This window comes from Stigmatopora argus, chromosome 9 (genome assembly GCF_051989625.1).
Source record: "Stigmatopora argus isolate UIUO_Sarg chromosome 9, RoL_Sarg_1.0, whole genome shotgun sequence".
Lineage (NCBI taxonomy): Eukaryota > Metazoa > Chordata > Actinopteri > Syngnathiformes > Syngnathidae > Stigmatopora > Stigmatopora argus.
Window position 1 is genome coordinate 11872726 of NC_135395.1, and position 26187 is coordinate 11898912.

The 26187-nt window shown below is 42.6% G+C and overlaps 1 protein-coding gene across 1 annotated transcript; it reads right to left on the reverse strand.

Annotated features, from left to right (window-relative positions):
- Positions 1–517: 517 nt before the first annotated feature.
- ankrd50 (ankyrin repeat domain 50) lies at positions 518–24502 on the reverse strand. Its single transcript, XM_077608918.1, has 4 exons — positions 24247–24502; positions 21510–22441; positions 13558–13790; positions 518–5285 (listed from the first exon to the last, which is right to left on the reverse strand). Exons 2-4 carry the CDS (start codon positions 22004–22006, stop codon positions 1783–1785), a joined length of 4233 nt encoding a protein of 1410 aa, XP_077465044.1. The 5' UTR covers positions 22007–22441; positions 24247–24502; the 3' UTR covers positions 518–1782.
- Positions 24503–26187: the final 1685 nt, after the last annotated feature.

Sequence of the window (26187 nt, forward strand, 5' to 3'; positions counted from 1 at the left end):
TTTATATATATTTATATATATATATATATATATATATATATATATATATATATATATATATATATATATATATATATATATATATATATATATATATATATATATATATATATATATATATATATATATATATATATATATATATATATATATATATATATATATATATATATAACAGAACAGAGAAACAGTTCATTTTCTGTTTTGCTTATCCCAACAAGGGCGCGGGGGTGCTGATGCCTATCCTAGCTAACTATATAGGCAGTAGGCAGGGGACACCCTGAGATGGTTGCCAGCCAATCACAGGGCATAAGGAGATGAACAACTATACCCGCTTACTCATACTTAGGGACAGTTTATAGTGTTTAACTCGTCTGCCATGCATGTCTTTAGGATGTGGGAGGAAACCAGAGAACCCATAGAAAACGGGGGCAGGCACAGGGAGAAAATGCAAACTCCACATTAGAAGCTTGGACATCTTTTGTACTAGATGAAAAAGACAAAGGTTTTCCCAGGATTGAAGCCATTACGTTTATTAAGCGTTCTTTTTTTAATATACATGGGGGAAATCCACTTTATAATGATACACGTTAAAGAACATTGTGAGATATTTACAGTTTGGATCACACAAAATGGCTGACAAAGACGAAATGAGCTGTTGAACGTATCCATTTTTTTCCTTCCCGAACTGACTGATTTCAAGTCTTACAAAATGTTTGTACATGTGATAGGTTGCCATGATTGTAGTCCCTGGCGAAAAATAGCAGAGCATGATGCAAAAACATGCCACAGCCTAGAACTGCAGGCATGATGACAAACAGATGTTTAGTGTTTTTAGGTCCCATTTTAACCAACAGCCCCCTCCCCCCAAACTTTGGCTCTTAAGAGTAACTTCTGAACCCTCTCATTAGCTGTAATTGTGTCTCTTACATTCAACCCCTTTTCAGCATTTCAACGTAACTGCATTCAATTTAGCACCAAACCAATGCAAATGACTGAATCTATTTAAATATTCTAAAGCACTCACAAAAAATATATATACTATATATAAACGCACAACTGAAAAAGAAAAATCCCATGGGGACAAAAAAATTCCTTTGTTATCATTTTTGTAATTAAACACTTTGAACATAACAAAAGTGGAAAAAATAGCTGCAAGCAACTTGTTGGAACATAACAGCACCGTGGTAGAACAGAACGCATCAAAAAGTGACCCCCAAAAAACATATGTATAAATATACTCTCTGAACAAACAGGTGCAGTAATAAATTGCCTGGGCTACTTTTAACACAGAACACAAAGAAACATTTGAAGACCGGCAGCCTATAGATGCCACATCCTGGTGTTCATACGCTACACGGCCGATAAACAATTAAAAAACAAGAGTGACAGACTTCGGCTAAAATAAGAATGGGCTTACATAGTAAATAAAACAAAAGCACATCTCTCATGTGACTCTTCAAAGTGCATACACTTCTTTTTTTCATTAAATAGCATTATATTAAATTATAATGATATATTCGCACGGAGAAGGCTGGAACAGAATGTAGGCACATTGAGTATCAGTTCACAGAAAGCCTTTAGGCGGCGGCACCCACGCCCGCCACAGTAACGTTTCTCCTTTTTAATATCTTGCCAACGCAATTGCTTTGGCATGTTTGCGAACATCGGCATTCAGGAAAGATTTAAGTGTTTCTCAGGGAGGAAACGGCCCAGATGGAAAACATTCTTCATGCAAGTCTGATTAGCGTAGTGATTTTCGTCCATCTTTGACAGTAACAACTATAAAGGAGTCTCCTTTTTGTAGTTGAAGCTGGGGTCGGATCCTTCAATCTGCAGTCTGAGGGCTTGTTTGAGGCTTAGCTCAGTTTCTCCGACAGGGTAACTCTCCAGAACATCTTGGTGGTGGCCTCTGTTCTGGGTGGTGCGAGGAACTGACACCCGTCCCAGAAAGACCTGGTGACCCTGGAGGTGGTAGTTTGGATTGGTCATGATGCCATTGCGTTTCTTATCAGCGCAGCTCTGTTTGTGGATGAAGAGCTGGTCTTGCTGCACCGAGCTTCCGATCACCAGCTTGCAGTGGGGGTCTTTAGCAACTGATTTATTGTGGGCGAGCCGTTTGTCCAACTGGGTCATCTCATACTCAAAGACCTGGCTTTGCATGGCACCGGTATTCTTAGATTTTTTCTTGTCTGGCCCTCCTGTGCTGTTTGCCATGCCGTTTGCGATCTTGGTTCCCTTTGTGGACTTGAGACCAGGCTTCAGCATCGACCAGTCGAAGTCGTTGGAGGGCGAAGGTGGTGGCTGCTGGCTGATGGATTTTGTAGTGGAGGAAGGTGAGACGATGGACTGTCTACTGCGACTGCGGGGAAGAGAGTGCTGCTGGATTTGTTCAGTGAAGGTCATGCCGTGGAAGCTGTCGATGGGAACAGTCTGCGCCGTGGCTGTAGATGATGTAGTCCTCAGGGAGGAATTCTGGGAGCTCTTGAGTGAATTGTTGGACAATGATAATTTCTGTCTATCCACAGTGGAGTCGGGGGATTCCGATGGCGAACTGAATGCGTGGACAGGCCCGTTGGTGAGAGTGCGTCCTGTCGGCTGGAGGTCTCCTGCGCCTGTACTGCCAGAACTGCTAGACTTGATGGTGAGTGACTGCATTTTCCCTGTCATTTTATCATCCATGGTGTGTACTGGCGATGGATTGCTGCCATTTAGAGTTGTGGCCCCGTACTTTTCTAAGAGCTTGATAATGGTTGAGTGTCCACCTTTGGCCGCCACTTTCATTGCAGTGCGTCCAAACTGGTCGGCGTGGTTTGGTTCCGCGCCGTTTTCAAGAAGAATCTGGACCACATCGATGTGCCCCTCCTGGGCGGCAATCCCCAAGGCCGTTGCGCCCTGGTTACACGTGTGGTCGACCCGCGCGCCATTTTCTATCAGGAACTGCACCACTTTGGTGTGCCCTTGCCAGGCAGCCGACTGCAGGGCGGAGCGCTTCTCATTGTCACTGGCGTTGACATCGGCATGGTAGTTGATGAGCAGCCGCACCGTCTCTAAATGTCCCTGCCAGCAGGACACGTGAAGGGCCGTCCTGCCCTCTGTGTCGCAAGCTTCTACGTTTGCGCCGTTCTCCAAGAAGTACTCTGACATCGCTAGCTGGTTTTCCAATGCCAGTATGTAAAGCGTTGGGCGTCCATCAGCATCCTTGTGGTCTATGTCGGCACCATGGCTCAGCAAAAGTTCCACGATGTCCCGGTGACCTTCCAGTGCTGCCACCCTGAGCGCATTCCTACCATCGTAGCCTCGTTGATCTATGCAAGATTTGTTGTCCAGGAGAATTTGGACGCAGTCATAGTGTCCCTCTTGCGCGGCCAGTATCAGCTGTATCCGTCCATCGTTGTCCACCTCTGTGCATCGGGCACCTTGGTCGATAAGGGCTTCACACACTTGCCGGTGTCCTTCAAAGGATGCCATATGCAGGGGTGTCCAGCCCGCGTCATCACGGTGGTTCTCGTCCAGACCTCTGTCCAGCAGAGTCCGGACAACCTCCACGTTGCCCTGAGCGGACGCGATGCTCAGCACTGTCCTGCCCTCACTGTCGATGCTGTCAACTGCCGCGCCCCAGAACAGCAATGTGTTGACGACGGATGCATGGCCCATGGAAGCCGCCGCGAGTAGAGGCGTGCGCCCATTGTTGTCTGTGTGGTCCACGTCAGCGCTTCCTTCGAGGAGCAGATCTACAACATCCACATGTCCTTCATAACCAGCCACCAGAAGAGGGGTCATGCAGTCTTTGTCGCAGTGGTCTACCTCTGCTCCCCTCTCAATGAGAAGACTCACCACAGAGGCATGACCTTTACTGGCAGGGATGCAGAGAGCCGCCACCGAGAGAGCAGTCCGGCCATCGACGTCCTCGTGGTTGACTTCTGCACCATGGTCCAGAAGGTGTTCCACTATCTCCCTGTGTCCCATGTAGCCGGCGGCAATGAGGGCCGTTCTTCCCTCGTTGTCAGCCTTGTTTACTTCGGCTCCATGTTGAAGGAGGTTGAGCACTATGTCCTCGTGTCCCCCCCAAGCTGCTGCCCTCAAGGCTGTCCTGCCATCAGCATCGGCACAGTCTACTTTGGCACCGGCATACAACAAAGCAGACACTACCTCTGAGTGACCCCCCCATGCAGCGGAGCGAAGTGCCGTCCAACCGTCATGATCTGTGTGGTTGATGTTGGCCTCGCAGCCAATGAGGCAGTTGACCACTTTGGTGTGGCCCTGCCTAGCGGCAAGCGTGAGCGCTGTTTGGCCATGGTTGTCCTCCATTTCCATGTCGGCTCCTCTGGAGATGAGCAATGTCACAACATCGAGGTTGCCGCTATATGCTGCATTGGAAAGTAGCGTTCTAGAGTTGGAGTCGCACTGGTTTACCGAAGCACCGTTGTCCAGTAAAGTCCGTATGGAGTCCTCTCTCTCCAGGGCCTGTTGTACGATGCATGAAGCATGGTCATCTTCATTGTTCACGTGTGCGCCGGCTTTGACCAAAAGTTGCAAAACCTCCTGCTCCCTTGGAATGGAAGCAGTCAGAGAGTCTTTGGTGGGAGTGCCATTCCAAACCATCCAAAGAGCAAGATTGGACGGCTCCATCTGCAGATTGGAATTTACCAAGTGAAGTGCAAATTCCCGCACTTCCTGAGGTTTGAGCTGTTTTGCACGACAGGTGTAACTCATAGCTAACATCCGATGCCCCTCTGCTGCATTACACAGGTACTTTTGTGTACAATGCTTTACGTCCAGCAGCCACTCGGCAAAACTGTAATGGAAAAGGATTTTAGTGCTCCCGAAACCCTCCACCAACAACTTGGAGAGGATGTCCATCTTTTTATGAAACTCTTCCATGGTCAGGGTGGTGTTTTTAGTCCAGACTGCGTGGTACAGTTCCTTGATTGTGAGTGGTCTGCACGTAGCCAGGATTACATTAAGGATGGGCTGGACTTTGGCAAATTGTTTCCTGACAAACAGTCTCTGGCAAAGCCACAGATAGAGGCCGTTGAGCGTGCCTGGGATGTCACGTATCTCACGCAGCATGATGAAGTTCTCTACCACGCCATCCAGCACTCGCTCCAAATAGAGGAAGCACCCGCTGCTCTTGATGTGGAGTTGGTTTAGCATCTCTGCTGTCTCCTTGGTGAGATGCTGCCTCAGGGCCTCCTCCTGATCCAGACGGTGGAGGATATACTGTTGCACGTCCTTGACGATATAGGCCTTACGCAGATCGTCCAGGCTGATCTTCCGGAATCCTGGGTGCAAGAAAAAGTATACTTAGATGAATGAAAAAGTCATCAAATGTAGTAATTAAACAATTATGATATGGTGCAAAGGTGAAGAGCACGACATGACTGTGTCTATAGGGAGCTGACAATGGGAGGGGCGCGGGAAGCATCGTCTCACTAATTGTGCACAGTGTGCGTCAATCGCAGGCCCTCTGCTGAGAGACAAGGCTTAATGAACGTCTTTAGGAATAATTACTTTCTGGAGACTTAAAAGAGCTCCACAATGGCTTTCTCCGAGAGGCACATCCATGCATGTTAAAGCAATCTGTGATCAGTGGGATGAGTGCACTCTAGAGAACATTTCTGTGTGCCTTGATTTACAATTCTCTCAGCACAACTGTGACCCAAAGAAATCATTGGGGAATTTTCTGACATACTGTATCTTTGTGGAAATGGCTGTTTTGACCTATATACCATATATATGTTGTGTTGATTTTAAAAGCAGCACTTTGTCTAATTTATGTAACATTCAGTTGAGATGCACATATACTCAGAACTTCAGTGAATGATTCACCTTGCACTAATGTACGTGCTCACTTAAAAAAAAAAAAAAAATCATATCAAAGTGTGTAGTAAGCTTGAGCTCGGGGATTGTTTACTTCCATCTGTTACTCTGTCCAGACAGTTTTTTTTCCAATGCTTGAACGATGTGTGCACAGTTACCAAATCCTATTGTGATTTGAAACTTAAATTTACACTTATAAATTCACATTTTCAAAACTTCTCACTTGTAAATAATCTAGCCCAACCACAAGTATGTACAATTAATCAAACCGCTGCCAAAGTTTAGGCTACTGTTTGGATTGGAGCAAGTTTGTGGAATTATACTCCCACAGAGCCAGTGAAGCCACACCTGGAAGATTGGTAGCAAACACGAGGAGCAAATGCAAGAACTCCACTAACACATTTACAGTTAGAAACTTCCCTTCGCTAAACAGAAAATGCTCACGACAACAAAAACTCAATGACCCTAACCCACTTTCAGTTCATTGTAGCATTGCACCATGCGCCTTTTACTTCCCCCACCCCTCTCTCTGGTCTGTCTTTGTCTGCATGACTTTTTGCTTTAGTTCCAACTCCAAAAATCAATCAAATCACAAAAGCGAAAGTTCGGAAATATACGTGACTACCCAAAAAATCTTGCAGACTGTAGTTGTGAATACTCAATCTGACAGCACACTATTTTGATTTTTTTTGCTTCTCATTAGTCCTACCAATGCTTGTCACAAAAACTGGAGGGCATAATAATCTTGCTTCCTCTAAGCATTTGAGGCTTTGAAAGTTTTTGAAGGTTGAATTGGTGGTGTACTTAGTCTGTAAGATTCTGACATCGCAGACTCTCAGGACAGGACATGAGCCTTCTATGGCCATGCTGGGTTCGCGCCAGCTGGGAAAGCCACAAGCTTAGTCAAGGGGAAAAGGCCATTAAAGGGCTCGGATGAAAAAGTAATGTTTTGCCTTGAAGTGGATTTTAATTGGTTTTATTCACTGAAGGATCCCGTGTGAGCCCAATGTCTAGTATGGAGAGATGCTCCTAGCTGGGATAGCTTCTCATCGAAATTGCCTTTCAGCTGCGGGCAAAACAGTCTGTGGTTACTGACACAATAATTGTGAGGATAGTTACTTGGAACCGCCCGAAGAGGCACGGGCAGGTGTGCCCTGTATTTCGAAAAAGAAGAGTTGAAAAACTTGGGAATGATGAGGGTTTCGCAAAAAGTTTTCAACTCAAGAAAACACAAGAAAATAGTTGTTGTTTTTGACTTTGGCCTCTTATGTTTGCCTTTGAAGTACTACCAAACAAAGACATTGAAAAGTATAGCAGTGAAGTTATAATTATAGTAAACGTTTGTATGAAAAAAGACCAATAGGTAAATATTTTTCGCATGATGTAACATCATGTCAAGACCTGTGAGAACTGAAAAGCCCTTACTATATGCCTTGAAAAATTATCAACTATTCTTTTTTTGGTCAATATGTTAGCTGCCAACATTTCACTCCAACGCCGACACAGACAGTATTTCTGACGGATTCCACTTAAACAGCATACATAAATGCAATATGGCTTGGCTATTGAAACCAACCAAAAACTTAATCTTGTTCGGTAAACAAAGCATTGAGTGTAGTAGCTGTGTGGTCGGTTTTAGGTTCGAACAATAGTGGCAGCGAAACAAGCAACAAATGCCACATTCATCAACGTGAGGGATGCAGCGCCAGAGTAAAAAGGCCTCTTAGCCAGCTGCTGCTTGTTACAGAACTGGATACCAGCCACAGGAGACACAGCTCCACGTACAAAAGAGGGACTGTTTGCCTTGGAGATTTCTCCCCCCCACCCACAAATGTACAAACGAAGCAGTGGCCTTGCGTGTTGGTGGAAAGTGGTGGTGTGAGCTTACAGGTCAGCGTTTAAAGAAGAGGTGCAGAGTCACACATCATCCGCTACCATTTGTTCCGTACGTTGGACCGCGTCTTAAGTCAGTGGATCAGCAACGAAAACTGAAACATAAGCCTGGGTACCCTCCATGCTCTGGCAAAACCGTGCGCGACAAAGTCTGCTTGACAGCTGCGCCGCTCCAGTGAACACCAGAGCGCCAAACTCTGCAACGCGTATATGATCACCAAAATCTAGAAGGGACTGCAGACACGGATGGTTATTTCAACTGAGAGTAATATTATTTTGTTTGCCAAGCTCACAGTTTAACTGGCTACGAAGAGACAATTGGAGAAAATGTTTTTGTGGTAATGAATTCCAATTGTTTTAATTAATTTTGTCACGCCTCAGGCAATATTCTAGTTCAGACATGCCTCCTGCTGAATTGCAAACACATTTCTTGTCAAACCTGTTGTGGTGTAACCGAACAGGTCTGAAGCGAGAAGTAAGGTGTGGGTACACACAGAACAGTTATTGGTCTGACCTACGACTTTTGAGTGACAGAGGCTCATTACCATGCAACGGGACACTGATCTGTAAAGCGGGTGCACCTGGCCACTCTAACGTATTGCACAGTTATCGCCGCATCTCACGTGGATTCTTTCAACAGCACAGCTGAGCGGGTTGTCAAGTGCTCAAATAACCCATGGGACTAAAAAGACTTGCTCCATTTTAAAAGTTAGTATTTTCAAGAAATGTAATGGGCTGCTCAGTTGAAATGATTATTGAGACTGCTTCCTCCATTTAAACACTAGTCGTAGACATGAATCATTGAGTTACTAGATTCCAACTTGTAAGCTGTCAGCATAGGCATAATCATGGCTATTGATGTAGTATTGATATTAAAAACACCTTGCACTTGAGATATGAAAAAGCCTATGTGAGGGCTGCTAGTTTCAACCTTATGTAAGATCAAATTTCGTAACCTTGTGCTTAGGTTTTTGTTCATCAATACACTCACTGACTTTCCAGTGACCCGGTGTTAAAGCATTCAACCACATGTTTCCTGCGCAACTAATACACACATCACATTTTATACATTCTATCCAGAAAAAAACAACACCAGGAAGATTCAGAAGGTTTTTTTTCTAAGGATATTCTTTCAAACAAAGAAAATGTCAGCAGCAGGGCAAAATCAGTGAAGAGTTATCACTGGCAAACAGGTCGTAAGCCAAATAAGTTCGACTCAAAAGCAATGGGGGCAAGAACAGGCATAATGTGCCAGGAATTCCCTCTAAATTTATACATGCTAATGCCTAATTTAGTACTAGTTTTAAAACCCTTTAATCAAAGCATAGTCTGACCAGTGTAGCCCTTGCTGTCTCAGAAACAGAAAAAAATGCCCAGAGTAAGTATTTTGCAAAGGTATGCCACATACCGAAGAGCATCACAGCTTTGTCTGCAATGTCACTGCAGTAGTGTCGATAGAGACCTATAATTTAGCCAACCATCAGACTCCAAGCTGCTGAAATTACTGTATTCAGCCACAATTTTGGTCTTAAACTAATTTTAAGTAGTAGGTGACTTGGAGTCTGACAGACGTCTCATGCATGAATCTTGAACGTCAATTTGCATGTCGGACATGCCGATATGAGCACATTTCAGGGATTGCTAAATTGTAACGGTTCTATCATGCCTTTGGTCAATTTGGAATTGCAGCCTTTTCCTGTAATCTGTAAAACAAGGCACACACATACTGAACTAATTCATTCATTCATTTTCTGACCATTTATCCACACAAAGGTCGCAGGGGGTGCTGAAAACTATCCCAGACTCCCACGGGCAGCAGGCGGAGGAAAAACCCAAACTGGCTACCAGCCAATCACAGTGCACAATGAAAAGGACAACCGCTCACATTCGCACCGCCACCAAGTGGGAATCAAACCCATACTATTCGTACCAAAGTCAGGCAGAAGCACAACAGGTCCACCGGTTGGTCACAGAAGTAATAATTGGGTGAAAATCAAGCATCTTATTATAGTGCAACCAAAGAGAATTGAAAAAAGAAAGGGTTCAAGTAATGTAATTTCCTTTAAAGGCCATTTCCCAAGATTATCTTCAGATTTTCTACAGTAATTCATCAAGTGTTCAATTTATTTTTATTTATCTTTTGGCATTGGTAGATCTCCATCATCCAGACAAGTAAATTACAGTTGATCAAAAACACTGTTGTCTCTCATAGGGTAGAATTCCTGCAGTCCAGTAGAAGTAAAACAAGCTCACTGCTTTATGACTATTTGTGTTGTCAGCGTGCCAGCACCCCTTGCAGAGACCTCCAAATGAGATGGGTAGCAAAACGTTGCTGTTAAATTCACGAATAAGAATGTATATGCAGGGAGATTTTAAAAATGATGTGGACCGTTTTCCCCAGTGATGGTTTGCTTGAATTTTGGTGCCGGGCTCCACGACAAAGGACAGCTTTGAGAGATGCAGTGGTGCTTTAAACAGACTCTTCTACTTTGTAATTGTTGGCAGTAAATCAGTTGCGTCTCTTGGCAGCTGGGCAGAAAGAACGCACCATTAACGGTTGCGGGCACAGTGAGGTGAAGGCTGTGATTCACGTCATTCCCAGGGTGGGCTAAGTAAGTTCTTTCGGACAGAACAATCAAGCCTGAGTCACATGTTGCTTTTATTGTACAGTACTGTAGGTCGGGACTTTTACCGTCTTTTGCTTGGGGTGACTAAGGAGAGCTATAAAACATGACGTTTTGGAAGACCACCTGATAAGTTTGGGTCAAACAACCCAAACTGTGTCATCTCAGAAACCCACCCCCTTCATGCCTCACAAGATGAGTGGTCTTCTTAAAGCGGCCACATGCTTTGATTCGCATTCCTCTGCCTGCGCCAGGACTATCGCAGAGTTAATTACAGCTGTGATTCATTACTGCAGGGGATGTGGTAGTAGTGATGGTAGAGGGGCTGTTTAATGTGAATATGAATGTGTGGCTAATTCAAAGTTTGTGGAAGAATCAAATTGGCGTAACAAAGCAAATGATGGATGTTCTGAATGGGGAAATTTACCTCATTGAATTTGCTGTAAAAATGAAGAGCTGTAATGCCCTCATGTAAAAGGAATTGCAGAGGGTTCTTATTGATATCCAGCACTGAAAATGATACTCTTGTTTTACTTTTCTAAACATGTTGATTGTTTTTTGAGATTATCTTTACTGCGCCAACAAATTGCAGTCAGTCAAGTTAGTGATTCCAACATCAAAGACAAATTTTACTGCAATTTTACATGTGGGCTCTGTCTATTGAGATATAGAACATTATCAGGGGAAAAGATTGAGAACAGTATATTTGCAGACCCTGACTTCAACCTGGGACATTCAAAGTGCTACAGACTCAAAGAAAATTTTAAGAGTAGGGAGTATCCCAAGTAATTGCACTGCATTCACTGACACTTTTAAAAAAAAATCTCACACCCACTGGTTTTTAAGGATCCTTATTTCAAAAGCTGTTTCATTTGCAAGCCTGACTCACATGTCCCTCCCTTAATGCAACCCTCTTCTTAGCTCTGCCTTCTGCCCCTGCGATCTCTCTACCCAGCTCCTAACCAAAATTGCTGCCTAAGTGTTTCCACTCCACTGCCCCCACCATGGCTGTACAGTAGCACTGCACTAGGTTGTGGAATGGTTGGGGTGCTCTAGAAAATAAGCATTATCTCTGTAGATCTGCCGTACAATGTTTTTTCCCTTTTCTTTCAATCGGATGGTGCCAAGCTTGACACGGGAGAAGTCTGGGCCTTTATCATAAACGAGTGATCATAACACGCGAGCCCAGAGCGATCTGAATTTTCACCCTCATCGTCAGAAACAGAAGTGTCTTTGTTCGCAACCGAGCGGATGCGAGCGAGGCATTCTGCTGCAGGACTCAGAAAAGCCCCCTTCCTGCTATGGTCTCTGAGGTGCTGAAAAGTTCCCAGAGTGCATTCCAAAGCCTGAGATGGACACAAGGAATAAGAGTTGAGCAAAGAAAGAAGAATCCAGAGTTGCTCCCCTGGGAAAGTGGAGAAAGAGTGATCTCCGTCAGGAAATGTCAATTCTACTTAATGCCTGATAGTGTGTGTCAAACTCCTAAAAAGACAACTGCACTTCTCCTCAAAAGAAGTCTTATGGTCACGGTCTCATGGGGAAGTCTTTTACACGAACTTTGGCCACAAACCTCAAACCTCCGTCAACCCAAAATAGACCAACTTCTTAAAAAACATTTTCTGGAGGAGATGTTAAAGGTTTGCCTTAAAACTTCAAAACATGGACCATTTCAACCAACATTTGTGGGCAAACAGTACTGTTCTTGTCTTTTTCATTTTTTCTTTCGTTGTTTTAAATTCTTTATCCTGAGAGGTATAATGCTTTACGACTTGTGCACAAAATCTGTTTTGCGGAAACAACTCAAGGATTTGCTCTACTTAAGCGTTCTATTTTAGACGCTGTACAGTGGTCAATGACTAATGTACCTCTAATTCAAGTAAACAGAGGCAGCCCATGAAAAATGGGTTACACTATTTTGTTTGTGTGCATATCTCCAAGAAGGACAGTCATTCTTATTGTAGTCAACTCAAAGCGGAAGACTGAATCTAGACAAAACAAAAAGTGCTGCTAAAAGCATAGTCAAAGGAGAAAAGCTCAGGCTATTGTAGGCTACATAGAAACGCGCCAGTGCACAATGTCATTGAAAACTAAACGAGGTACCACATTGCCTACAGGAGTAGACAATCACAAAGGTAAAAAAAGGTTAATATTAATATCTATACACTTTACCCCAGGCAAAGAATAGTTTAGTCACATATGTCCAAAAAGAGCACATGGTTTGCAGAGCGGTTAGACTTAGAAAAGCAATTGCAATCAAATAACAAACTATGTCGACTTCATCCAGGTCACATCACACACTGATTTAGATTTCTTAGGTCAGACCATTACTATACTCTGATTGTAATGGCAGTGTAACCAAAGAGGCATCCAAATCAAGCATTGTGGTAGCAAGACAAGAGACAAATTTCTCTGCCACTTCCTTTTGTACAGCTTGACAGCCAATTATTTGGTCTGACACAATACACTGCAAATTGCACCTTGGAAGCCAAGCATTTTCACAATGTTTAGCTATGTACTTTAAACCAAAAAATAAAATATGCAAAATGGGGCATTACTCTTGATATAAAACTGCCGTTAATTCAGTTTCATCACACAAAAACGACCTGGTAATCTTGAGGGGAGACAGATATGTGCATTGATTAATGGGAGGGCGGCTGCTGGCCTGACAAGATAACAGCAGCTGGTGTCACAGGACACCAGGCGAGCACCATACCGCCAACCTCGATGTCTTTTGGCACTACAAGATGCTCAATATATTATTTGATCAGCCTCGGCATCAAATGACTTTTCAGGAAGAAATGATTACAATTTGGTAGGATTTGATTTTAAAACTTAATCTACTCAATAACGGACTTTTTCATAATCCTATTTAATCACATTTTATTGAAACAATCCTATTTTTCCCAACATTTCTCAAAAAAATATAAATGGATCTTAGTGAACAGCTGAATCAAATTTACCTAGGTGTAATTTTTGTAAACATTATATTTATGTAATTTATTATCATTTTCACACTACAAGCCGCAACTTTTGCCCCCAACCCGTGTTGTATAGTCCAGTGGGTCTCATTCGAAAAATGTTCTGTGTTGTTTGCAATGCAAAATATGATTGATAAGAATGTGTGAATTTTTCAAAGAACATTTCTTTTTCAAATAAACTAATCATGCATGATGCATTTGTTACAAGTAGTAATTCTACTGTGAGGACTTTTTTATACCTGTGAACAGTTTAGTAACAGCCTTGTTTTGTCTTCTTGCAGAGCAAATGAGAAGAAACCACGGTGGCAGGAACTCGTGATGGCTGGCGAGGAGCTCAGCGATGGTTCTTGGGGAACCGGGGGGTGACCTCTGCTCGGTCTCACCTAGCTGGCTGCCCTCATCCACAGAATCCACCAGCAGGAAGAGAGCCTGTGATGGCGGCTTGGAGCTCAGGAGAGGCAAAAGCACGCATCTGAAAGACAAAAAGGTAAGAAGCTGGGCTGTAAATATGCACCAATTAAGTTCACTGCACATTATTTTGGCTTACAGCAGGACACATTTATAGTTTAGTGGCCCTTCTTGCACTGGCCTGTGAGCTAATGTCTTGAGATGCTTTTATTAATATGTAATATTGTATAATGCTGCAAGAATGGCACTTGGTGTGGACAGTGAGTTAAAAACAATAACACACTAGACACATACACGCAGCAGAATTTTAGACAGCGTCATGATCGCAATTTTGTTCGTCTAACAGCCAGGCTTTAAGATGATTGCTGAAGAGGTTTAGAGACGGGAGTTCACGTATATTAATTGGCATTAAGTTCTAGGTATGTGCGATGTGGACAGAGAAGGTGCTTTGGCTGAAAGCACTCTTTTTGAAGGGAACTACACAGTCACCTCTAGAGCCAGTCCTTGTTGATGCATTGGATTTTTTTTGTACAAAATCTTGCATTGGAGGAGGGGCTTTGCGTTGGAAGATTTTGAAGACTAAGGTGGCATCTGCATATTTAACAGTATTGTTCCAGTTCAGGCGTTTGTGTTTCTTTAATATCTGACAGTGGTGGTGTGTTTTTGGATTTCTGTCCAATACTTTCAAAGCCTGCTTATAAATGGTTTCAATTGGTTTTAGTGTTGTTTTGCAGGCTGATGACCAACTTGTTAGGCAGTAAGTCATGTGTGATATGATCATTGTTTCAAAATATAATTTTGCGGACTCAGGTGTTAGATTGTTTCTAATGAGTAAGCTGTTTAAACGCCACATAAGCCAATCCAGCAACGGCAAGCTGCTAGCCAGACATGGAATCTGTAAGGTCCACTGCTAATATCACACATGAATGCTAAGTGAACCGCAGCGGTCAACACACACATTCGAGCTCTGCAGAGTCTTGTTTGAGCGTCTCTGTTCATGTGTGAGCGCCGCGAGTGTCAGACGGGTAAAATTGCTGAGACTCGTTAAATTACTTCTGACTTAACAGCCAACGATAAAGGATCTAAAGAGTTCAGGGTGCTGACATTTCAAACACGAGCCATGTTAATAAGGTATTTAAAATTATGCTTCAACAAATCAATTGGCTATAAAATATTTGAGCAGAGGAAAGAGGGAGATATTCCTTTACCGTCAAACCTGCAATCGCGCGAATGATTCTCCCTCCGTGCACTCTTTTTGCAACGGTAAAACGACAAATGAGAACAGAACTTGGTACAAAGCGGTTTCATTTGCGATATTGTCTGTTGGGAATCATTGTAGTACACATTATGCTTGAGAAATGTGAGGTGAAAGAGTCAATATGATTTGAAGGTTGTATATCCCAAAGAATTCTGAACACTGATGCACTGATGTCCCATTTTCTCAACAAGTCATCTCTCAAGATGGCTTCTCAGGGCACACTAATGTCCCATGAGAAATACTCCAATATTATCTAATTGACCTGAAAATGATTATTTGCTAAAGCCTTTCGTCTCAGAGAATTATTTTAGTATCTATACTTTTTCTGACATTTTTGTCGGGTGGTTTCTTGTGTGATATGTGCTTTCTTGTCCAGAAAGTGTCCTACCAAGGCAAAATAAAACATCTACCCATTGCGGCACGCTTTTTGCAAATCTCCTAACACACTTAAGACGATTTTCCCTTCTTCTTTGTGGTCTTACTCGGCCTTCCGCGGCTAATCTCTCCTGATGGCCGCAGCCCGCGGAGAACCTGCAGTGCCATCTGGGAGCCTTGCCAAAAGGAATGTCCATGCTCGGTGATGACTGGGCGTGAATGGCCGTGTCTGTGTTGCCTACCAGGACAATCAAATCCACAGTGACAGCAAGTGGGCTGCACAAAGGACCATTGTTGTCGTGCAATTCAGCTACTTTTTGGGTTGTCAAAGAGTCAAAAAAACAGGAGCTACAGACAAAAAGACAACTCTGTGGGATATTAGGGGGCAAAGTAAGCGCAACAAAAGCCACTTTGCCGAGTGTGTTTCAAATGTGTGTCTCTCGCTCTAGTCCTCAACATATGCCCAAGTTAATGCCAAGAGTTTTACAGAAGACCTGGTGTGAAAGACATTTAATGCACTCACCATCTGTCATGTTGCACTTGCGCGCTGTTCTGGGAAATTTTATGTAGCTGCAAGGTTAAGGCAGCTACAAGCAATAAACCAACTCATCAGAAGGCCTGTTGAAATGACTTTACAAGATTGACCCTGACCAGGAGATATAAAACAGATGAGGAAAATAGGTAAATTTGGCCTAGACTATCAAGAGCGTTGTCAGCGTAATTTGTTATACTTCGAAAAACGAACAATAGATGGAGGATAATCAAACTCTAATCACAGATCTGACTGACTTTTGGCTTATCCCCACAAGGGCTAATTTTATATTCTAGGATTTCAATCAATTGTCCATTATTCCGATGCAAATGCTGGAGAAAAGGTGACTTTTGGCTTCTTCATTCGTCATGTGGCCACAGTTAGTCACTCGCATGACATAGTTTATACATCAAATGCCCACAACCTGCCCATTTTTTTCCAGGCTTGAGAGAGGTTGCTGCTGGATATTTGTCCACTGACTGAGAATCAAATTTGTACTTTGTGTGAGAAAGGGAGCACCATGTGTCATTTAACATGAACTCCTATGTAGCCTAGGCTGTGTGAATTTGTTCTACCAGAGTGAATGTTGTATAGTGTGCTTTTAAGTTTTTTATAATCCATAGATAGTAAAAAAATAGGAAGATTTAGCTTATTATTAGGTAGTTGATTGCGCTCTTTTTTATTATGATGGAGAAATTTGAACAATTTATGGTTGGCCTTGAATTATTTAAAAAAAAAAAGGAAAAAGCTACCTTGACTATCTATTATCCATGTCTGGGGATCTTTTAATATTCTGTCTTATGATGTCCTGAATGAATCCATCACAGAAGTAGTTGCATACAAATGACTGCATTGTTTTTGCTTTTATTTCTGTGGAGACACCATTGGGGGTTGCAATTGGAATTTTGTCTATCTCAAACTAGTAGCTTCTCACTGTCAAGTAGGTCAAACTGAAGTTGCATGTGAAATGCTGGACAAATGTGCCTGTGGATACTTGTTTGTCATTACTACCGCTGTATAATAATCTGTGATGCCTATTAATGATTTCCAATCATGGACACGTGCTTCTCCTTTAACAACCACACATGCCTTAGATAACTACCACAAATCCCTCAAGCGCTTCCCAGTCCACGCGTGGTGAGCATTCCTGATGAGCTACCCAACACTGCCAACTGAATCTGAAATTTCATCCCCCTTTAACTCACCCCGACCTCTGCCTGATTCCCTGTCGACACTCTGGCATGTGGGAATCTCTGCAAACCAGGCGCACTATTTGGAGTGGCCGGTAAAGTTTCTTGCCAAGTCTGGATTAGCTTACCATCTGTAGTCGAGATCAGCGACTTTAAGAAGACTAAAGTCATCGAAGGTAGTTGTCAGAAGTTTCACTTTGCATAGGAAAGAAAAAAACCTATCTTTTCTTTCGGAGTTAGAGGTCTTCATTTAGTGTCATGCATTCTGAAAACGACTAAACTCGTGTACACTACATTTATGAGCTTTATTTATGAAAAACTCAAACAATATTTGCCAGTAATGTTGAGACAGAGGCCAGCCACAGAGTGCTGAATCATCATTGCACTGTTGCTGCTGCCGTTTCTCCTCTTCTGCTCCACTAGAGTTGATGTGTCACAAGAGAGGGGGTGGATGGATGTAGGACCCTTTTTTGTTGTTGCTTGCTAAAATGTGGTCCTAATTCTGAGCAAATCTTCTGCTACCGTGCACCACATGAAAGGTGCTGCCGGCTTTCATTTTAAACCTCAAAAAGTAGTGCTGCCCAGCCAAGAAGTCAACATAGGAGTGGAAAAAAAATGAACAAAGCGCCCACGCCTGCCCATTAAAAGTGCTCCTTGTTTAGTTTAGCTGAAAACGAAACCTGCCTGGCTTTGAAATATGTTTAGAGTCTGCAATAAAACTTGTGACATGGCCAATTTCCCTACAATTGCCCAAGAGGAAACATGTCGGATGTCTTTTTTCCTCATTTTTGGCTTTTTGACGCTCATGCGTTTTTCCTCCCATGAGCTGACAATTTTCTTGTTCTGTTAATTTCATTTGGATAACTATGGTGTAAATTGATGCGTAATATCAGCATCTCATTTGGAACATGAGTGTTTAATGAAGTCCCAAGAAATATAAAATCAATCTAAAAATCTATTTTTTGCAAGTATGTCATATCCTATCTAACTGTGGGATTTTAAACATTTGGTTCCATACTTCAATCAGCTGCAATTCATCATGGGGACTGCAGCAAAAGTTGAATTGAGTCCAACCGCTGAGCCAGATAAGGTCACAACTACTAAACACTTTTGGCACATCAGCAAAAAAACAAAAGTGCTGGAATTCGTGGGCCCACATGACTGCGTTAATTCCCCGTGTCCCCCTTTCTTTGAAGCCATCTCTTTTGTCCTGAAGGAAAAGGCATGTTGGAAAGCCTAGGTCGGTCGAATTGCTCATTACGCCAAATTTTAACAGAAAAAAAATACAGTCAAAACACTGCACAAGGATTGTGGCAATAGATCAATAAGGCGATATATCATTTTAAAAAGGTGTCACTGTTGAATAAAAGGAACCAATAGGTTGCTATAGGATTTTTCCACTAGACTAGTGTCTACGTTAACTCACAGGCTGTCATTGACGGCACAAGACGTCCAATCCATTTTGACTGGGAGGGGCGAATGAGCGCATATTCATTGTTTTATGTTATGTGAATGGGACTGGAAGATGAGCAGGAAGTCCTCTCTGTTTGAATGAATTGGACCTTTATAGTTGGCAATGGCAACGATTGAATGATTAGTGTCGTTAGTATTGTAGGTGTTTTATCTTGGGTTTCTCATTGTTGACGTAGTTTAACGCCCCTGGTTGTGGTTTTGTTTACGGTCACAGTTGTGACATACTCGTAAGCCTTTTCAGGATGGAGGAAATGAAAGTGACTGGTGTAGGGGAGAATGATGCAACGGACTGGGTGAAATGGAAAATGTTGATTCGCCGTGACATCCCCTCACGGGACAAGCTTAAAGTGTAGTAGTCATAGTAGTGGGCTATGAAATGTAGCCAAAACAAGTTGAATATTTTTTTCATATAGCATTTACATTTTTATTTATTTATTTTATTTGGCTTAAGGTAATTTTGTCTGTCTTCTAAAACCCCTTGTAACTTCTACGTGCTCCATATTGCTTGGAAACATGTAGATTTCTATTTAAGGAATTTAAAAAGTAAAATTTAGGAAACTTTAAGGACCCATGTGCTATATTTCCAATGGTAGTTAGATTTTTATTTCATTCTTTTACATATATTTGCACTATAGCAGTCTTGCAAAATGTGTGATTTCAACTTTAGGCACAAAGTTATGAGGAAATAGAAGAGCAAAGGCAGCAGTAAAATAGCAATTATCCCATCACATCTATCACATTTCCTCCACTTTCATCATTTATCAGTTTTGTATCATTTGAAAAGACAACTTCTAAATATTTTTTTCTGTGTTTGATGACTTGTGAGTCAGCATTGAGCAACTATCTGCTGAAACTGCACAAACCTGCTACACGAATCATCTAACTGACACTTAACTCATTCAGTAAAAGAGTACCAGAGAAACAAATAGCTAGAATACAACATTTACAAGAGAAATGTGCAAGTGCATTGCAAATGTGCACAGACTGGACAAACATAGCGTTCAAATCTGGACTCAAAATGTCTCAAGTCTGGCCTGCTCTCAGGCGCACACGACGAAGAAAGCAGCGATCGGCTTGTACGTCAACCCGTGTCTGAACCAGTTTCGCTGCATTAACACACGACTGGCGATTACTATCAACAAACAGACTTGTTTGCCTTTGACTAGGTCAAAGAATTTGGCAGGGGCCTCTCGCATGCACTCACTGGCTGAAACTCACAACTGGACGGGGGTTGGTAGAAGCGTAAAGCTCCTAAAAAGAAAAAAAAAACGATTGTTTAACAATACAGCTAACCAAATGCAGCCTGTATAACTTTTTACTGAGTAGCCTTGGAAGTGTGTGCCGTCAAAACAAGCGCTCCCCCATGTCCATTTTTACCCCAAGGCCTGTTATGCATGAAAAACAAAGTTTTGCTCCCGTCCCTTTATTTTGTCGATATAACTAACAGTCCCATTATATTGAGTGATAACATTAGGTATGGCAATCTACATCGAAAATTAACCAAAACTGTTAAAAACCAACATTTTTGTTTTGCGTTTGTACGCCCGAGAACCACAATAATAGAACCGCAGGACCACGCGGTTGCTTCTCTTTTCAATCGTCAAATTCAGTCCTCTTCTCCTAAACGCTTGATGTCATGACGCCGCGGAGATTGATGTTAATTTGCATATGATAATACTTTGCTCAATAGTTGAATACTAAACCCACTGTGAAAACCTCTTTTGAGCTGAAGGGCCTCTTTATCCAACTCACCGTTAACTGAAAACAATCTCTCAAAAAGATGTTAATTTGGCTGTTTATATATTTACTGGCGTTTTAGGCCCTGAAAACACAAATGAGTCGATGCGGAAAATTGTAGTCTGTTAAAACAGGACACAAACAATATCATTTTTTAAGCAAAGTGTGCACTTTCCACACTTATGTTTTCCCATTGGAGTACCATGTCTTACATGCATCAAATTGAAAGCCACAAAGAGGGCTACTGATCTGTCATGAGTGTCAGCGCTGTCAGTCATTCATTGCACGTCTAGTATGTTAATGTAAAACTTTTTTAAACTGTTATTTTAGTGTAAACGTACCCTTAGTCATTGGGGGTCAAAGTGTCAAAGAACACTGGCTCCATATCGGCAACAGACTGTCTGCCCCAAAGCAGCCTGAATGTGCCAAGTAGTGCGTCCTGTTTGGGTTCAGACTATTTTGGTCACATCCGTAACCCTTTTTTTTGACGATGGAGTGGAGGGGGCCAAATTTGAGTCAAAGTTGTAGGTAAACTGAGGCCTTTTGATTATGACCAGATGACAAGTGCTTCCCTGGGAGCAAGGGTGTGAGGTTGGGGGAAGGTGTGTTGACACTGGTAAGTGTTTAAAAATGTCTTACCTTGCCTTGACCTACTTTCCCACACAATTTGTGGGTGGGATTTTCAGATGGTGCAACAAACGTCAACAGGTGGCTTCATAACTGACACAGTCGTACACACTGCCAGAACTATACAGTACACCAGGCTATACACAAACGTATGGACTTATCTATTGTGGACCAGCAATCATAAGATCATGTCATCACTCACATCAACCAGTGAACTTGTTAGCAGAGGCCCACTCAAATGACTCAGAAATATTCACCCGGAATGCCAAATGGGGGGGAAAACCCATGCAAGTATGACATGCAGTGAGGCTGATGAGGTGGAGCTATGAAGTGTTGTGAGTGGCAGTTAAAAAATGGGGGAGGGGGGCATCAGGGTCAGAAGGTGAAAACTAGGTGGCAGGGGGAAGGGTTGGTTGTGCAATTGTACATTTGGAGGAAAAAGCAATTTTCTAAACATCACCAGGAAAAAGACGATGGGTTATAAAGTGGTCAAACCAACATTTTGACCCCGTTTTTTTCCCACAACAAACAGACCAATGTCTGTCCAAAAAACAAGGACAGTAGAACCCCTTGTATGAAATCCACCTTTACCTTTTGAATGCCTCCGTGGGGTTCCTCTCACACTCGCCTGGCTGCAGTGTGACCTGCACGGCCGGATCGCGAACCTTCTCCGCGTACCCCGGCACCAAGCCGCTTTGGCAGATCTGCGCCACCAGGCCGCGGATGAAGTCCGCAACGCACAGCGTATCCGAGTCATCTGCCCTGCAGAAGTGGAAGGCTAGGCCCCGCTGGTGCAGTCCTCGCTGAGCTCCGTGCGTCGACGTGGGCCAAAGCAACTCCGTGCAGAGGGCTGTTTTGCCACTACCGGGACCGCCAACTAGCAACACCCCCCAGGAATTTCGGCTTTTCACAGAGGTTGAAGTCAAGCTGCCTGGGTTGGCCACTCCACTGCCTGGAGGTTGCTTACCGGGCGTGCTGGTCACCCCGCTCAGGTTGCTGCTTTTCTCCTGAAGGCAATGCTGGATCTTTTGAAAGACCCATTCCCGGCAGTAAAATCGTTTCCCCTGCAGCAAACTGGTGTGAGCCATTGTGCTTAGCTGGTTCCAACTAGTCCTTCTCGTCACACAACTTCCATCCTTCTGTTGCTCACATCCTCACCATGCCAGACAGTGAATTCCATCCATTATTATTCACAGGAAAGTAGGTTGCATTTAGATGTGTTTGGCCAAAATTGAAGTGTCTTGCTGAAGTATCTGGGTCAAAATAATAATAATAAAAAAGTGGGGGATCAAAAATGAGGCGTAAAAACAAGATTTTCCACCAACTTTTTCCAGCGTTTTCCCTCTACATGACTCAAGCGCTCCTGGTTGTTATTCTCGCCCTGCTTTAGCATGGCGCTCCCAAGCGTACAGGCTGACAGCTTCAACACGTTTAGCCATGCAGGCCACTTGCGTATTTTCACAGTGGCCACCTAACGTAGTGTTTCCATCACTTGCACGGACGGAATCATTGTCCAATATTATCTGGAAAACAAACAGAAGCAAATCATTTGTTAATACAGCATGGTGATGTTTTTGATTGATAGCTATTGTGTTAAAAGTAAGTAAATCGTAAACTGCATGGTTTTCATGGATGCATAAATTAAGATTACTTCCAAATTGAAATTGACAGACATTTCTGACTTTAAGTCAAAGACGTATTTTCATGGGGAAGGTTTAGGAATATCTAACACAACTAACTTAGTTGTGAATTTCAGGTTTTTAGACATGATTGATTCATTTGGCAGGGGATGATCAGTTCCAGCCCCCCCTCCCAGTTAAAATGCATTAGATGGTTATCGCCATCAATGGCAGTAAATGACTTGTCTTGCAAAAATGCTTTCATTGAGAGAACGAAAACAAGGAAGAAACATATTCAAATGCACACCTGTACTAGATAAATTATACCATTTTGTCTGCACAAAGCTGGTCAATACCAGAAACTATTGAGCCAAACAAAAGTAGAAAGCCATAAAAACAGTATGTGGGAAATGCCATGATCAAACTAACACATTCTCTAGACTGTTGCTCTTGTAGTTAACAAGACGTTTGCTTGAAATCTAGAATTGTTTGTCTGTGAAGCCCTTTGAAATCTTTTGATGATTTAGGGCAACACAAGTAAAATTGAACTGACTGAAATGGCAGTTTAAACCAAGAGCGATTAATTGGACATGACACATGTCAGATCAAAGTATTGATCGCAGCCAGCACCACCACCATGCCAAAACCCAGCAGTTTAAACATGATGTGTGATTCTTGCTGTTAGTGTCTTCCCCCAACCCCTTACCCCCACCCTCCCTGCTGTTCCACTGCAAACATCCATGCCTGGCTCACAACAAACGGAGTTCTTTGGAAAGCAACCCTAACAGTTTCTATCATCCATGTCTACTGTGACACCCCCGTCCCCTTTCCTTCCCTCCTTGGCCTTTAAATCCCAAACAGCTCACATCCGAGCTCAGATGCAAAGTCCAAAATGGGGCAAAATCTGTTTGTGGACTTAACCTGCACGTGTGATTATTTAGAAGTGAACAAGTTACTGCGCAATACAACATGAATGTTACATTTCAGTATAGTTGCAGTTCTAGGAGGTCGAATGGAAGATCGCATTAGGCTCATCACTATAATCATGTTATTAACATTTTGCCTACAGTACAGATGTCAATTCAAAAGGATCATTAGAACATTGTGTTCTTGCTTTTCATTAAATTAGGGATGTAAAGTTCTTTAAAGGATTAGGACTTTTGTTTGGGTGTTATTCATACACCGGTCAGGAAATGAATGTACACTATTCTTTATAGAAAAAATTCTAAATGGAAAAATAAACAGTTTGACAGTATCTCAGACAATCTGTCAAAAAACTCGCATTTGCAGACATTTGGTTCTAGTACCTTTAGTCAACTCAAACATTCTTCTGAAGCATGAATGGTCCACAAGCCCTATGTTGCCCACCACTTCTGGAACGGATGACTTAACTAAGTCGAGTGAATGGTCAGATATGTTCTAAAAAGATAAAAAGGCTCGTCTTTAGTATGGCCAGCAATAGCTCCTTTATAGCCCTATTATTACACCTCATTTTGGGAGTGGGGGAGCTACAGATTGCAAGAAATCGACACAACAACAACAACCCAAAACCATCGGCTGCAGATGCATAACGCCGTCGTGCGAACTTCCACAAAGCCAGATGTGGGGGTCCCCCGCCCCCCGTCCTTCCCTTCCTTTGCCTTCCCTTCCTTCCTCCCTTCCATCCGCGTCGCCCCGGCTGCTGTTTGAACCCAGAAACGTTCGCTCACCTCACACCGATGTCTCCCAGTCCCGTGTTTTTGTCCCTAGTCGACAGCCCGTCTGTCCATGTTTCAAGCAACAAACTTCAGCAGCCTTTCGACCGTCGGCGCTCCAATTTTTTTCATCCGTGCAGCATTCGCGTCTTTCTTTGAATCGGCTCTCTTTTTTCTTTTTTTTCCCCTCTTCCTCCCCAGCCCTTCCTCTCTTTTCTTGTCGTCGCCTTCGCCTCGCTCTCTGCGGTCGGTGCGGGCTCCTCCTGCTGCCCGCCCGATACATACACACAGCTCCCCCGGCGAGCCGACTGCGACTCTCCGCCTCCCAAACACGCTCCAACATTTGTAGTCCAATGCATGCAAAACACACGCGGGCCCCAGGGCATTCTGGGAGTTGTTGTCTTTCCTCCCCGGCTTCAGTGCGACCTTGTTTTAACGGCATAATACAACGTTCAAACTTACAAACGTTCCAAAAATTCACCTCTGTCATTTACGGTTGTGACAAAAAAGACCAATTCATTTCAAATGGTACAGCATTTACATTTTTTTTAACATTTTAAATCCAATTTACACAATTTACATGTTAAAACAAAATAATCCATGTTCACAAATGTCTATATTTCTGCCAAAAACGTCACAATTTGACTAATATCACCTAACAAAAAGGAAGTGACTTAAAAGGCCCAGAATCTTAAATCAGCATGATCCAAAAGTATCGGAAGTGACCCCAGAATGTGCCAAAATGTTCAGAAATCACCCCAAATCAACATGATGTAACCTGTAACTACCCAAATTAACAAGAAAACAAACTTTTTACAGTGTTCCCTGCTATTACCTGGCAATCCAATGTGTTTCCCAATTACAGTCCATATGAAGCTGGGATAGGCTCCAGCACCCCCAAGATCTTTGTGAGAATAAGCATAAAAGAATGAATTACGAACTTATGTAACATGACATACATACTATATATAATTAAAAAAAATAATTTCGCAATATAATTCATATTTTACATCCTATATGTACTATTTATGCATTGACAGACTTTTTTTAAACAACTGCTCACGAGCATAGAACAAGACAAGCGTTAAAAAGGGAAGGGTGCACATCATTCTTCTTAGCGTCCCAGAGGAATCAAACCATGGCATTTTAAAATTCAACACAATGACGAGCGCAAGGGGAAAAAAAAATCTATATTTCACTAGCCACAATGATAATGGAGTAATAATATACCACGAGGATGATGGCTGATCTAGTGCACTGCCGCACTCCAACAAAAGCGCAGTGTAATTGGTCAATGAGTTAAACGAATACCCCGTAAGGGTTGGGGAAAAAATCATAATTCGTGCACCATATTGCTAAAAAACGGCACTTTTCTGCGTCATATCTGACAAGCCCTCCAAGCTCCGTGTCCTCAGGACGGATTAAAAACTTTGACTGATCCGACGTGAATGAGCAATTGCACAAAATTTGAAAGCGAAACATGATGCCAAGAAAAAAAGACTTGTTAGAAACTTGAGATGAATTTTGGACACTTTTATGACTCTTTGACAAATGGTGCTGCCACAGGGACTGTCTTCCTTTTTGTCAAATTCACACGCCCGCTTAATATTTTTGATGCATTGTTTTCACCCGCTTAATTGATGAATGGATTATTTCCCAATGGATGTCAGCTCTAGACAGCACATCAAATCTAATGTGGCAACAAACCAATCACAGTGTTTGTGTCGTGAATGTCTGTCATCAATTTGTGTGAAATCAACGTAGAAAGCTTTGTAGATTTAAAAAAAAAATCATAAGAAAAGGCTATCTAATGTGATGAATTGGATAACTTTATAACTTTATTCATCCCGTATTCGGGAAATTTCATTGTGACAGTAGCAAGAAAAGGCATAGTTATAAGTTAGACAGGGAAAGTTGTAAAAACATTAAAGTAAAAAGTATCAAGTACAAAGTAAA

What these genes read in the sequence shown, in the direction of transcription:
- ankrd50 (XM_077608918.1), bottom strand. Translation starts at nt 22,006, where the DNA reads ATGGCTCACACCAGTTTGCTGCAGGGGAAACGATTTTACTGCCGGGAA. An exon ending in CCCACGGAGGCATTCAAAAG is followed by an intron (nt 13,791 to 21,509) that starts GTAAAGGTGGAT and finishes TTTGTCTTTCAG; the next exon opens with ATGCGTGCTTTTGCCTCTCC. An exon ending in TGTTACTAAACTGTTCACAG is followed by an intron (nt 5,286 to 13,557) that starts GTATAAAAAAGT and finishes TCTTGCACCCAG; the next exon opens with GATTCCGGAAGATCAGCCTG.